At 39.3% G+C, this 13,596-nt stretch overlaps 1 protein-coding gene across 24 annotated transcripts in view; it reads left to right on the forward strand.

Moving 5' to 3' along the window:
* cast (calpastatin) overlaps positions 1–13,596 on the forward strand; it is a 40,107-nt gene that overhangs the window by 11,614 nt on the left and 14,897 nt on the right. For 21 of the 24 annotated variants that reach the window (XM_086086458.1, XM_086086470.1, XM_086086476.1 and 18 more), the window contains one exon: positions 12,116–12,184. In XM_086086458.1, the coding sequence (XP_085942584.1) occupies positions 12,116–12,184 (69 nt within the window). Of the gene's footprint in view, positions 1–3,773; positions 3,939–12,115; positions 12,185–13,596 lie in introns of those variants that run through there. The other 3 variants (XM_086086465.1, XM_086086474.1, XM_086086478.1) reach the window with 1 other exon arrangement.

Here is a 13,596-nt window from a genome sequence, read left to right on the forward strand (position 1 = left end):
GACTGCAGAGAATGTTTCTTTTGAAAGGTTGAAATCAAGAGGATTTGGACAAGTTTAAGCGATTATTAGAATTAGTTAGATTAGATTTGATGATTAGTTCGATTAATTTGTTGCACTACCAACATTTTCCTCCTTTAGGTTACATTTTCACGAAATCACCACATGAATTCAAGAGTGGAAGAGATTGGCTTAAAGCACGCACACCCCCCCCCCCCACACACAGGAATTAGGATATTTTATTGTTTTGCTGTAATGACTTCATGAACCTGTCAACATCAATTCCTTAATAGAAGAGGCTAAATGAATCCCTAACCTGCCCCACATTGTCTACAAAATGAACAACTTAAGAGAAACCTGTCAAACCTGATACATATTTATCTTTCAAAACTCTGTCAGAACGAACCTGGGGAAAAACACTTCCACCATCGTTTTAGATTTTTTATTTAACTGGACATGATCAATATGAGAAACAGTCTTGGGAATTTTATGACAAATGGAGTTGACCTTTGAATTATGATTTCCCATTCAAAGAAATGAAACCTCGTTCTATTGGTCTGGTTCAGTACAATGACATTTTTGTCAATTATATTAAAATATAACTTTGATGTCTTGCAGAGTCAGGTTGTTTCCTGAACACACCCATTTGAGACGTATGAATTGCTTGTGGCGATTTCTTGGGTCTCTTAACAGGTCTCACCTGGATTTGGTATGGTAAATGAAAATTTTAAGCCAAAAATGAAACACAAAATATTTCTACTTGTTTCTTAGCTGCAATGGAAGACCAAAAATATGTCACACATGACACGAATATGATGATGTTGCATGCTGCTAAGCCAGCTGTTAAGTGTTTGGCTTTGCATGTTAAGGCATGCGCACTCTCGTCAAATGTTCACGTTTAGTTTGGTCTTCTCCACAGGAAGTTGCAGTGCAGTCTTCAAAAAGTTTGTTGCTGACATGACGTGTATTTTGTTTGGCATCCATTTTCAGTGGAAAAGCTGCATTTGTCACTTCTTCACTGTTTCTTCCCATTAACACAATTCCAGTTTCTTCTGTAGGATAAAAAATTGTATTCACTGTTTTTCAGACAAACTCATTTTGCCAGCCCTCTGTAGATATTTTGACTACATTATCTCAACTTTCATTTCACTCCTCGAGAATGCAAGGCTATAGGCTTTGAGACTAAAACCTTTAAGATTACAAGCTTTGTACGGGCGGGGCCAAGGTCTGCTTTGCTTCATTATTTGACAACACAGATAAGTGTTGTCAGGGGTTACCAAGTAAGGCATTTGGATCCAGTACAAGCATGCAGTGTTGCTTTTCGGAGACACACTTGCTCTTTGTCGCGGTCAAAAGCAGAATGACATGTTCTGTTGTCTCATTCCGGGGAGTGGAGCTCTTAAAGTAGATTTGCTATGCTGAGATCCCAAATCAGACAAATATTCCTACCAGAAAGTGGATTTGGCTATCTTGCTTTTTGTCCTTTTAAGGGGATTGTGGTCGCATAATTTCAGACACTTGAGGGAGCCAGTTGTAAGTAAAGGGGTTTTCTAAATTTGTTGTGTAAAACAGGACTGCTAGCTGCAAATATATTCATGTGATGCTTTCAAAAAGTAATCATGAGTTCACATTAAGGGTGAAACGAGTCCTGGAGTGTTTCATTTATTTGGTTTGCATGGGTGGGAAGACAGTCAAGCTAGCCGTAGCCATGCGTTGCATGACGGAAACACAACACCAACGTGGTGAGTAGACCAACTTCAAAATAAAATCTTGCCAAATACAGTAATACATGGACATCAGTGCCTTGAAAGGCTTTTATTTTGAAGTTGTTCTTGGCACAGCGTAGTGGCTTGGTGGCTGACTTGACTCAGCTTCCCGCCTAGAAGTTGGGAGTACAGTTGATTTAAATTGCTGTCACAAACTGTTTCCAGTGCCACTAAACATTGACATGTCATCCTGAAATCATGTTCAATTGCTAATTAAGGACGTTTAAAAAAAATCCTGTCGTTAATTACAAATTACATTGTAGAATTGGCAACATTAGCGGCTAGTGGCTAGCAGCTAGCCACTAAGCAAGTGGCCATCGGACTACTCACCAAAGGCACTTTGATAGGCAAAAATGACAGCCTAATACATTTGCAGTTATTACGGATCCGTTTTTAACAAACCAGGCTTACTTATATCGGCTATTTTTTGCTGGCAAAATCACTACTGTGGTTCTGACAACACTTTGTGTCTCAGCCCAAAAACTCACTAATGTCTCTCGAGAAGAAAATAGTAATATGTTCTATGTGCCCCACCAGTATAAACACGGCATTCTGATTAATATTGCATTTGTGAAATAGAAATTAAGCAGCAAAATCCTCCCGTTTTTATCCATCTCAGGTGCCACTTGCTGTCAACAAAACTGTAATGTCATTTTTAGTTGACAGCAAAATGGCCGCCCCTGAGATGGATAAAAACAGGTAGATTCATAAAGATATTTTGCAATATTAAACAGGCATTTATTCAACAATATGTTTATTGTTGTGATTGTAGATTACAGTGATATTAAACTGCACACAATCCTATTATAGTTAGTTTGTGATACTTTTTTATTTATTTAATCAATCTCTCGGACTTTGTTCATTAGAACTGAGAATTATTATTCATAAAATAATTACATCTTGAATGACATAAGATTGTGCAGTTGTAAAATTATTAATTCCTTGGCTAAATTTTTTTGTTTAAAAAATGCACTATTATTTGGTGAATGTGTAACTAAATTATCCTAAAATGACAAAAATAAATAAAAACCAGTGGTATTTTTGACAATAATTTTTACATTACGACAATAATGACATAAACAATAATGTTTTTTAACACAACTTTGCCACTTTTCCCGTGTTATTTCCATTTTGCATTCAAAAACTAAAACATCACTGTGATTCAAAATTTAGCCTAACTATAGCTAATGTTGTGGCCAGTGCTTGCATACTGACAATGTGGACTTTGTCAGCAGTGACCCACATTTAAACTAGAGTTTTTATCATGAAGCAGAAAATAGCACAAAAGTGTGAGATGACAGACATGGCAAGCCCACAGCGAAGAGTGACACTACATTGTCACTTCGGTGTTGTGACTATTATTAGACACGGGGAGGTGCTGCTGTCCATAGCAATCCCTTCTCAATACACTCAAGTAGATAAAAGGATTAACTTTAAAGAGCTGGCTGGCAGCGTGCAGAGCAGAGGAAGCCTCAAATGCTATTTTTTCTTTTTCGTCTTACATAACATCTGGCTACTGAGCAGAAGTTTCCTGTGCGTCTGAACTATACATGTCTGTTTCTATCCTGGGTCGATTTTAAACGAACCTTTTTGTTCTCCACTATGTTGTGTTTGGGTTGGGTTGGTTCGAGACATGTGATCGGACCCGCCTCCTTCTTTTCTCTTCTTTCCAACCGCACACATTCAGCCTCTGTTGGAGTGGCTGAACAGTCGAGATTCCAGAGCAGTGAGTCTATCAGTCACACCCAGATGCTGCCGGACTACACGGCCCTTTCTGTGTCTTCTCCACATCACACAAAAACTCTCCCTTAATGTTACTTACCCCCTTCCAGTTGATGTATGTATTTTTTTTCCACGTAAGCAATGGCAAGTGGGCGGTTATGTATTGGGCCGACTGTCTAATCGGACTGAGCCTGCTCAACTGCCTTCAGGGGGAAGGGGAGGGCCCTGCCTGACACATGCCACTGCCAGCTTGTTGTGCACACCCTAAAGGGCGGAGCAGCAAGTTGTGCTCGGCTGGGCGTGTGTTTTCAGATGTGTTCGTGCGTGCGCGCGTGTGTGTATGAGCATGAATGCGGATTAAAAGAGAGGATCTAAGGTGATCAAGCCTGAAGAGAACATCTTGGACGTCCATATAAGTTATATTGAGGATATAATTGCAAAAGCAAACCTATGGTATGTATGCAGAGTGCATTTCTCTTTGGTGAATGTGTGTGTGTTTGGGTGTGTGGAAGGACTTCCTGACTGTTACCTGGAAACTTTTTTACAGCTCTCCTATGGAGGATAGTTTGTCAACAGTGTGCTTGCGCTTTTAAGTGAGGTTTTCTGCGTGTCGAGCTATCGAGGTTGGAAAGTAGCTGTCACAGAATTGTTGGCGAAGTAAACAACAGGACCGTAAATGGTGCTCTATTAATATCTTGCTTGTGTCATCATGGCCAGACAGTAGCTGAAAATTGTGTTACCAAACATTATCTGATGTGTCATTAGATTGTTGTTTTTGTTTTGTTTTGCAGACCTCTACCAAAGCAGAACAATCATTATTTAGATGAACACCAAATGATAAACTTCTATAAACTGCATATAGGTTTGTGTTAGTTTCAAAAAGATAATAACTACCTTATGGTTTGTTCCCTGTGGCATCACGTGGATTAATTTTAGCATGTCTATCTCATAGTTAAGAGGTCGCGGGTTTAATCTTGGTTTGGGAAGTTTGCATGTTTTTTGGGGAATCTATCTTGGTAAATGACAAAAAATATATCTAATTAATTAAAGAATCAAAATTAGACAATGTTTGTTTGTCTATATGTGCCCTATGATTGATTAGCAACCAGACCAGGTTATACCCCGCCTCTTAGCCAAAGCCTGTTTTTACCACCACTCCTACGTTTTGTCAAAATTGATGACGTTAATCATGTAATGCACTAACAAGCAAAGGGCCGGATTTTCCAAGATCTCAAATAGTGGGTGTTAAATTTCTTGTTCACTCATACTTTTGGTGACGAGTGTGAAATGGTAAAGACCTTGTTCAAAAGTGGGTTTCTCTCCCACAAGCACAGATTGAAATTTGAGGTGATGGAAATGGAAGTGTTAGTGGAAGAACCGAGCAACACCATAAAATACATGTTTTGTTACTGTAGATTTTATCTCTGCATAGGAATTGTATCGTGTGCACATCTTGCATTACATTATGTTTAAAACTTGAGACAGAACTCCCGAAAAACTGCTCTGGGAGAGGCCATCACCAGTTGTTACAGTGCACTGAAATGACCCTAACACAAGAAAATGCAGAGTTTTGCCATACGAGGTGTGCCAGCAAAAGTCCAGGACTAATCGTCACAACAGTATTTTAATCCCAAACTGTGAGTATTCCCCTTCAATATAGGCCAGATGATCAACTAGCATGTAGAGATCCTGTGGCTTTGTTCAGTGTGTGAGAAGAGGCGAGATTTGTAGCAGGACAACTCGTGGCTTCTTTACCATGACAACCCACCAGCTCGCAATGCCCTGAGCAACCAGCAGTTTGTGACCAAGAAGGACATTACTGAACTGCAGAATCCTCTGTATGCACATGACCTGGCTCGGTTTTTTATTTCCTCTTGGCTGTGATGACAGTGCTGTAGAGGATCCCGGAAGAATTCGGCCAGGAGTGCATGAAGTCGTGGCAGAAGGCTGGGAAGGTGTGCTAGGCTGTACTTAATACTTAAAAGGTTTGGATTTGAAATATTGCTTTTGTGACAACAGTCCTGGAACTTTTCTGACAATAGGTGATATTGCATGGATCCTTCTCACGTCTGGCTTGACGTAAACCTTTAGATCAGGGGTAGTGAACCCTGGTCCTTGAGAGCCGCTGTCCTGTCTGTTTTCCATGTCTCCCTCCTCCAACACAGCTGACTCATTATCAGCTCATCAGCAAGCTCTGTAGAAGCCTGATAACGATTTTGTTCATAAAATCTGATGTATTGGTGGCGGGAGACATGGAAGGCAGGCAGGACAGTGGCTCTCCAGGACTAGGGTTTCCTACCCCTGCCTTAGATCATTCAGAAGCTCCAAAAATGACATCTATGATTGAACAATATGTCTCTCTCTTTTGTTTTTAGTATTTCAATAATGTAGCATGATCAGATGCCGTATTTAAACACGCAAAAACAACCGATGCAATTTGTATCAGGCTTGATAAATTGAATTTCGTATGCTAAATTAATCTGTTTGCTTCAATCCATTCCCATCGTGTTGCATTGTGGTGCTAAGGAATTATGTTCAAGTGAATTGAGGAGCTCCATTTACACAACAGTAGTGTTTTGTAATTCGGAGCTGGGCTCGGTCGCTATCCCCTGCGAATGGCGGGGAAACAATGTAGACTACTTTTAGGAGGGCGTCTCGGCTATCTGAAATGCTTCGTACACTGAGACAGACCCTACACACTTGCAGCCTCGCACCCGTCGACGAGAACGCGCAACTGAGGGGCACAAAAGCGGAAGCGCAAGTACTGGGACGCGGCCCACACGTTGCAAACCGGAAACGGAAAAACAAAGTTGATGGGTGAAAACCCAGAAGTCGGAAGTCCCGCCTCCTCCGTGGCATATAGTCCATTAGCCTGTGTAACCACCTTGTTGCCTTTCATAGGGTAAATAATAGCTTCCCATATCAGCTTTGTGTTCAGTTCAACAGGCTCAGACTTGAGACTGAGTAAATACATTGAAATGAGATCATCATTATTTCAGTTTATGTACTTTTTTTGTGGCATTTTTGTTTGGTTTTTGCTTTGAGATTTTCTAATGTAAGATACACAAGGAAGGTCGGAAAACACTGCATTATAGTACAGTAGACATTTGAGCCTGTTGATATTTCTCCTGCTCCTCCACTGGGAATGAAAGCCAGTGCATCCAGTGTATTTATACTCCGGCACAGAGCCTGACAATGATACTGCATCATTAACTCCCCACCTTTCACTCTTCTCCTCTCTTGCTGCTGCTTTCCTCACTTCCACCTTTTAAAACTGCGATGATGCACACCACTGTTTCCATCTCTTTGAGCTGCCTGCTCTATTTAAAAGCTGAAGCAGTAGCTGGAGAAGCAGCTGCTGCCATCCGAGTTTGCATGTGTCTGTGTGTGGTTTTGAGGGGAGGAGCCTGAGATTAGTCATCAGTTTTCAAAACAGGCTTGATCTTAAACTGCGTAGTTGAGTTAGGCCTGGGCCTACTGCATTGTTTGTGCGCTGACCCCGTTTTCCCTCATGTCATGTATTTGATAGCTGACAGGTGATCTGTGCATCACACCCATCGAAACCATAGAACAAGCGACATATTTGTTTTGTCATGTATTCCTTATTTGAGAATATTGTGACGCCACTGTTGAAGCCATTGAATGTTGAAACGTGTTCCTATTTTGGCTGTACACAAGCACAGCTGTTCTAAACTAACTGTCATGTTTCTGTGAGATTCCATTGGTTCATCATCCATGTGCCACTCAAATAAGACACGTGTGGTCAAACTATCAGGCACACTCAGAGACTAACTGGAATAAATTAACTTTCCAAATAATGCTATTAAATCAACATAATCAATACAAAAGTGTTCATTCACATAGCTTTAGCTTAGCTTAGCATGAATAGACCACTAGCTGTGTTCAGTTTGGGTATACTGTACTTGCACTTATAGGTATAAGCTACATTGCTGTTTGCTTAGGTGTGTGTGTTGTGTGTAGATGGACAAGGGATGAGGAATATAGGAATGCTGCAGATGGCACACCACGAAGCCTGCATAAAGTTTGGGTGGGTCTCAGCAAAACAATCGTCCCACATGTAACTACAGTATATTTCTGACCAAATTATGTTGGCTCTTTTACATTTTCAATGGAAACAACAGCAACTTTAAATATTGTACAAGAGAATTAGTTAAAGGTTTGACTGGCTAAGTTAAGAAACTTAATGAAAAGTTGGTTATAAAGGCTTTGAATCACTGTGGCTAAAGTGTTTCCTGACAAAAAGACCATATAGCTTTTCCATATTTGTGGCGTGTTTATTCATGAAGTGCTACTGTATCGTTTGTTATTTTACAAGAAACGTTAGCAAAATGTAGCACAGCTCATTGCATTTTCTTATATATTCCTATATATTGTTGTTGCTATGTGAAAAACACTTACATCTATTTTTGTCTTTATTTTAATTTTATTTGTTTTACATTTTTATGTTTTGGGGATAAAGCTAAATGCAGATATCCCTAAAATGTAAAAAATGGCAAAAAATGGTCATACGTGTTTTTACAATATTTTAGTAAGAAAAATACAGCAGTATAAAAATGTTGCATTTTCATTCTCAATTTCATAGTCTGTATTGTTAGCAAATAAGCTTTCCTTAGTGAAAAGTTATATCTTAAAGCAACGATGTGTTGTAAACTTGTCTTAAAAATACCAGATTCATTACCATGGCAACCCTGGATGACGCCTCGACTGCATGCAACTTAAGCCAGGCACTCCCTTTTCCACTCTCTGCTTTGATTTGCATTCTTAAACCTTTCTCCTGCATATGTATCACCATCCATTCAGGTGTTTATTGATTATTTCTGTGATCATAACATTAGCTGAATATCTTCTCAGCCTGTTGTACACTTTTGCAACCGTTTTCATGTGAGTCTCAAGGGAAGTATGTCTTGTGAAGTTTGATGATAGGACATATCAGAAAAGGCAATATCATAACCGTTTTAACTGTTTCTCGAAAAATAACCTACAGAAGCCACCGTTTTGAGAAAGGACTACTCCATATTTGAAAGCATCAAGGGAGCATGTGTTAGGAAACCTCTTTATGTGTACACTACACTTGTGACCAAAAGGCAAATGAGTCACCAAATCCTGTTGGGCAACTTCCCTTTCATTTGAATGGCACAAATACTAGGAAGTTCCTCAATGTATTGAATTTGTGGTTATAGAGGAGTGCGACTGATGAGGTATGCCGAGTTGGGAAAGTATAGCATACAGTGATGCGGTCATTATGTGATGATGTCATCTTAGACTTTCTCATATGTTCCAACTCGGAACAAAATGTGTGATGTGGATCATGGTTAGACGTTACGCTTTCAGCCCCCTAATTCCATTTTAGGCCCACCGCACACCACACACCTGAACTTAGACAATTGCAGGTATAGATTGTCACCAAAATGTTGGCCTAATGCCCCCTTTTGTTTAACTCAAAAACAGCAGAAGAAAATGAATGATGATGATGAATACCATTTAAGTATCAAATGTGCTCAAAGGACTCGTAATGTGATTTGTTTTTCTTCAACATTAACTCATTGTAATGAAAATATCCCAGCAGCTTGTTGAATTTTGTTTCCCACTCAAGTTCAGTCAGCATTTTATTGTAACTTAGCGACAGTATTATTTACAGCAATACCCGGAACCACATGACTAGCCATGTGGTATGGTGATGCCCTAAGTGCTGTGCTGGGTGAGCTCACTTTATTATGATCTTGCTTCACAAACAGCTTTGTCTTTCATCATGTCTAGTAGAAAAGTGACAAACAATACACTGTATTGCTATGTTTTGTTGTTGTCGAGGCAAAGCAAGCGTGAACAACACGTGATTGGCATGCTTTCACCAAACTTGTGACCCCCTTTGTGTTACATACAGCACCAGTCCCTGAAGTAATCACTGACACCACTGTCTAAAGCAACTGTGTCAAATACTAACTGAACACCTCCTGAGATGTCCGCAATATTACAACAGAAGGATTTATCACCTCCGGTTCAACTCTGACACAAAGAAAAGCTAAGGGTTTGAAATGTTTTATCATTAACAAGAGGGATAATGACCCCCAAAAATATTGAAAAAAATATTGAAAAAAAGATTGATAAAGGCTGCTATCATGTTTAAAATACAGATCAATAAAGATCATCCATTGGACTGGTGTCATCAGGAGAAAGATAAATATAGCTGTGTTTCGTCAATGTAGCTATGGAAGATCATGTCCACGCCCTCTGATGACACCACCAAGAGAGGAACATGTACAAGTTGAACAATATAGGGCCTACAATGGAACCCTGAGGCACACCACACATTACTTCATGGACTTTTGATGAGAATGTATCTAAACATTGCATAAACGTTCTCTCAGTAAGGTAGGATGAAAACTGTGTGCAGCACCAAAGAGGCTAGTCTCTCGGGTTTCCATCCACCCATTTTTATCAGAATTTTCAAGAAATGCGAAAATAAAACTGAATGGAAACGCTAGAAATTTGAAAAGGGCCCAAAATTCGCAAAAAAGTTTTTACGTTTAGAGGGGGTGGAATTTGAAGCGTATCGAAAAAAGGAAAATGAGAATTTTTGCTATAGAAACAGGTTTTGCGAATAACTATGGCAAGACCGGATACACGTCGTACGTTTTGACCGGATTTGGACTGGACGACGAAACTGAAATATTTTTGGAATTAATTAAAGAAGCTAATATTAATGTTATTTTAGATGTAAAACAACAAAGAAACGCTATGGTCACGAATTACAAAAGCAAACTCACATGATGTCATCGCATGGCACAGTCGCTTCCTGGTCTTCTTTTCTTTTAAATTACCTGGTGGATCACATCTCTTTAGTGTATACCGCCACCTACAACGCCGGAGTCCCCTCTCAAAAGAAGAACAGATTGAAACGGGCATAAGTCTCATGTTCGTTTTGCGCATTTTCAGTAAATTCGCTTAAAAAATTCTAAACAATTGGATGGAAACCTGACTTCATTCCAAAAACATGAACTCTAAATTGTCCATGATGTGAATAGTTTGTCTGCAGCTACTTTCACACTGCTTTAGCTGGCAAATTGACAAATCAGTGGCATAACTGTAGAGCTGACATTTATTTATTTTAGGCCAAACTTGCCCAAGTGTGACATTGAAGGGTGACTTGTCGGAGTGACAGAATTAGATGTGTGGCAAGTTCCATTGTCTGAGTGCAAATATTGCTTTCAACACAATTAAGGTTAGTCGACTAAGTCGAGTGTTAAACTTCATACTCACAGTTGGTGTTCTGTAGTTCATTACTTTAATAAGTTGTCATATTTCCAGGTCAACGTCAAACTCCAGCTCACCTGTTAACCTTAATAGGATTAGAAGTCAAAAATGGATGGATGAGCTTGAGATTTTCACTTGTCTGTATGTGGAAGATCATTGTTGTTTTACAGGCTAGCTACAGTTAGCATCTGCAGTATTCACAAAACACACACACACTAGCTATCTTGACAGGTTCACTCGCTAAAAGACTTAACTGCTTACAAACTGAATAATGATATTTGCGGGGCTCAATGTTTTCACTATTTAATTTTTTTGTTCAGCATGTGGTTGACAGATTGTTTTGTTTAGCAAACACATAAAACAGGTTCTGTAAAGAGCTGAGGCATAATATAATGTAATATGTTCTCAAACTGGATGGGTTAGGTCTTTTCACAACACACTGGGTTGGACTGCAGTCATTCTGCCATGAAGTGGTGGCACATTGCTCTTTAATGGCACCCCATGTAAGAACCAGACTGTTAAGCCCCACCTAGAGACGGCTCAAAGCTCGTAACACCTTGTATCATGTGCTCCATTATTGTTTGGGTTGACATCAAGAGAATGCTGTTTATTGACTCGCCATGTCACCAGTCATTCATTGAAGCTCAGTTAATTAGGCGTGAGAAGAACTTCAACACATGGTGCGGATGCTCTACCATTGAGCTAAGTTTTGTCACCTTTTCAGGTCCTCACAAAAAAATGTATATGTTCATCCATGCACCACCCTTAAAAGTTTAGTGGAAATATAATTTTATAATCCGCCTAAGTGTATGTATTCTATGATTTACTTTTGTAATATATCAAAATATGACAGCATTTCACAGTTAGTCTTTCAAGAAAAAAATGTAATTTCTCAAACATGCACAGGATAATTATTGTTACGCTCATAGCACATAAGTTACTCATCTAATTGACTGAATAATATGTCTTTTGCGAATGGTGCCTCAATGTGCTCTTCTTTGCGCACGGTTCAACAAAACAGACACACCCCATAGTCACACATGAAACTGAATGCAATGACATCACCATAGAGGTCATTTTGTGTTTTGCAGCACTCAAGCAACAGTTTCACTTCATGTGATAAATTTCCCTCCATCAATCGTAGCTACCCACTATTTTGGCATATTTCTCTGTGTGTTTTGTTTTGTTGCTGACTTTAACTAAATGTTTAAACTTGAAACTTCTCAAGGTTTCCTTTGATCCAAAGATGAACTGCTAGGAATCTATTTCTCCATTTTTTGGGGGGTTTGTTGTTAGTTAGTTTTAGTTGTCTTTTTCCTGCATGCGTAACTTGTCTGTGTGCGTGTGTGTCTTTGCAGTCGCAGCCCAGCCAGGCCACGCCCAAACCAGCAGCTCAGGTCTCCATTGTGACGCCTTCTCAGTTTGAGGTATCAAAACTTCCTCTTTAATAACCACCAAGATCTTATCTCAGGAGTGACTTTCTCCATTTGCTAATCTCCCATTGGCAGTGAGGGAACTTTTGTCTAGATGACCTCTGACCCTCACTGCTATGTGGACTGTGTGGTATTTTTGCTGCTTTTCCTGTTCCAGTGCCAGATGTTTTGATAGCGATCATGTCTTAAGTTGAAAAAGGGTAGAGGTCTAGCTTGGGAGATAAAATGTCCCATTTTGTGGCATTGGAGCATGTGAAGGTAATGCCCAGTTTCTCAGTCAATAGAAAATGCCTTTTTTTTCTCTAAATTAATACCTTTTTTAATTGCTGATGTGAACCCCAAGGTTTACATAAGCTAATATATTGTGAACAAGTCTAGTTATACATATTTACTTGTATATAGGGGTATGTGGTCTGTTGTATAGCTTATTTTGCTGAGTGATTGGCTCCAAAAAATTTCTGCAGCAATTTCAGGGAGCTTCTTGTGTATATTTAATAGTGTTTGGATCATGGAATGTCCCCTTTCAGTGTAATGTATCTAGTCTTTGTTGCATTGGCACGTGGTTTAAATTTACTTGTTTTAAACCTAGTTTGATATTTATAGACTTACTCCATCTTTAACTTTAAGCCTTAAGGGGCTTTTATTATTAGATTGTGACCTTTGCACCCTGCTTTAATGTCTCTTCGGGTCAGTTTACAACTGCCTGTCAGTCTGCAGGAGTGTGGTATCAGGTCGGCACAGTAAACACTGTATGTATGTACTCCATGCCATACAGTATTTAGCCATATAAACTGAGAATTCTACAGTAAGCAGTCTTTTTTTCTTCTTTTTTTTCCCTGTAGCACCTACAGCGCATTCAAACCGAAAGAACTACTGTAAGAATTTTTGTCACACTTCCGTAATGTTAAGAAAGGATTAGGTGATACCGTAAGTGTTAAACTTGGAGAAACATTATACAAACCATTTGGCTGATATGTAGCCTTGAGTATCAACTAGTGGCAACCTCAGATAATCTGCTGTGCTGGTAATACAAGAGATGTACGAATATTACAGAAACCAATTGGATTAAAGGGATACTTGCCTCAGTGAGCCATTTTCAGCAGTAAAAAGTTCATATTTTGTCCACAATTAATTTGATAACTTCATTATTTTTCATGTACAATTAATACGTTTAAAAACAAATTTTTCCACTTGCTGTCGACTGAAGATGGCATCACCTGTGCTGAGGAAGTCGGCAACGGCCAATCATGGATCACCTGTTTTCTGGGTTTGGTCATCAAACTGAGCCGTGATTGGTCATTACCTACTTCCTCAGCACAGGTGATGTCATCTTCAGTCAACAGCAAGCGGAAAAAGTAGTTTTTAAAGTTATTAATTGTACGGTATTATTTGAGTTTTCAAAAACC

Source organism: Leptonotus elevatus, chromosome 10, assembly GCF_054856555.1.
Source record: "Leptonotus elevatus isolate MCC_2025b chromosome 10, RoL_Lele_1.0, whole genome shotgun sequence".
In the NCBI taxonomy this organism is placed as follows: Eukaryota; Metazoa; Chordata; class Actinopteri; order Syngnathiformes; family Syngnathidae; genus Leptonotus; species Leptonotus elevatus.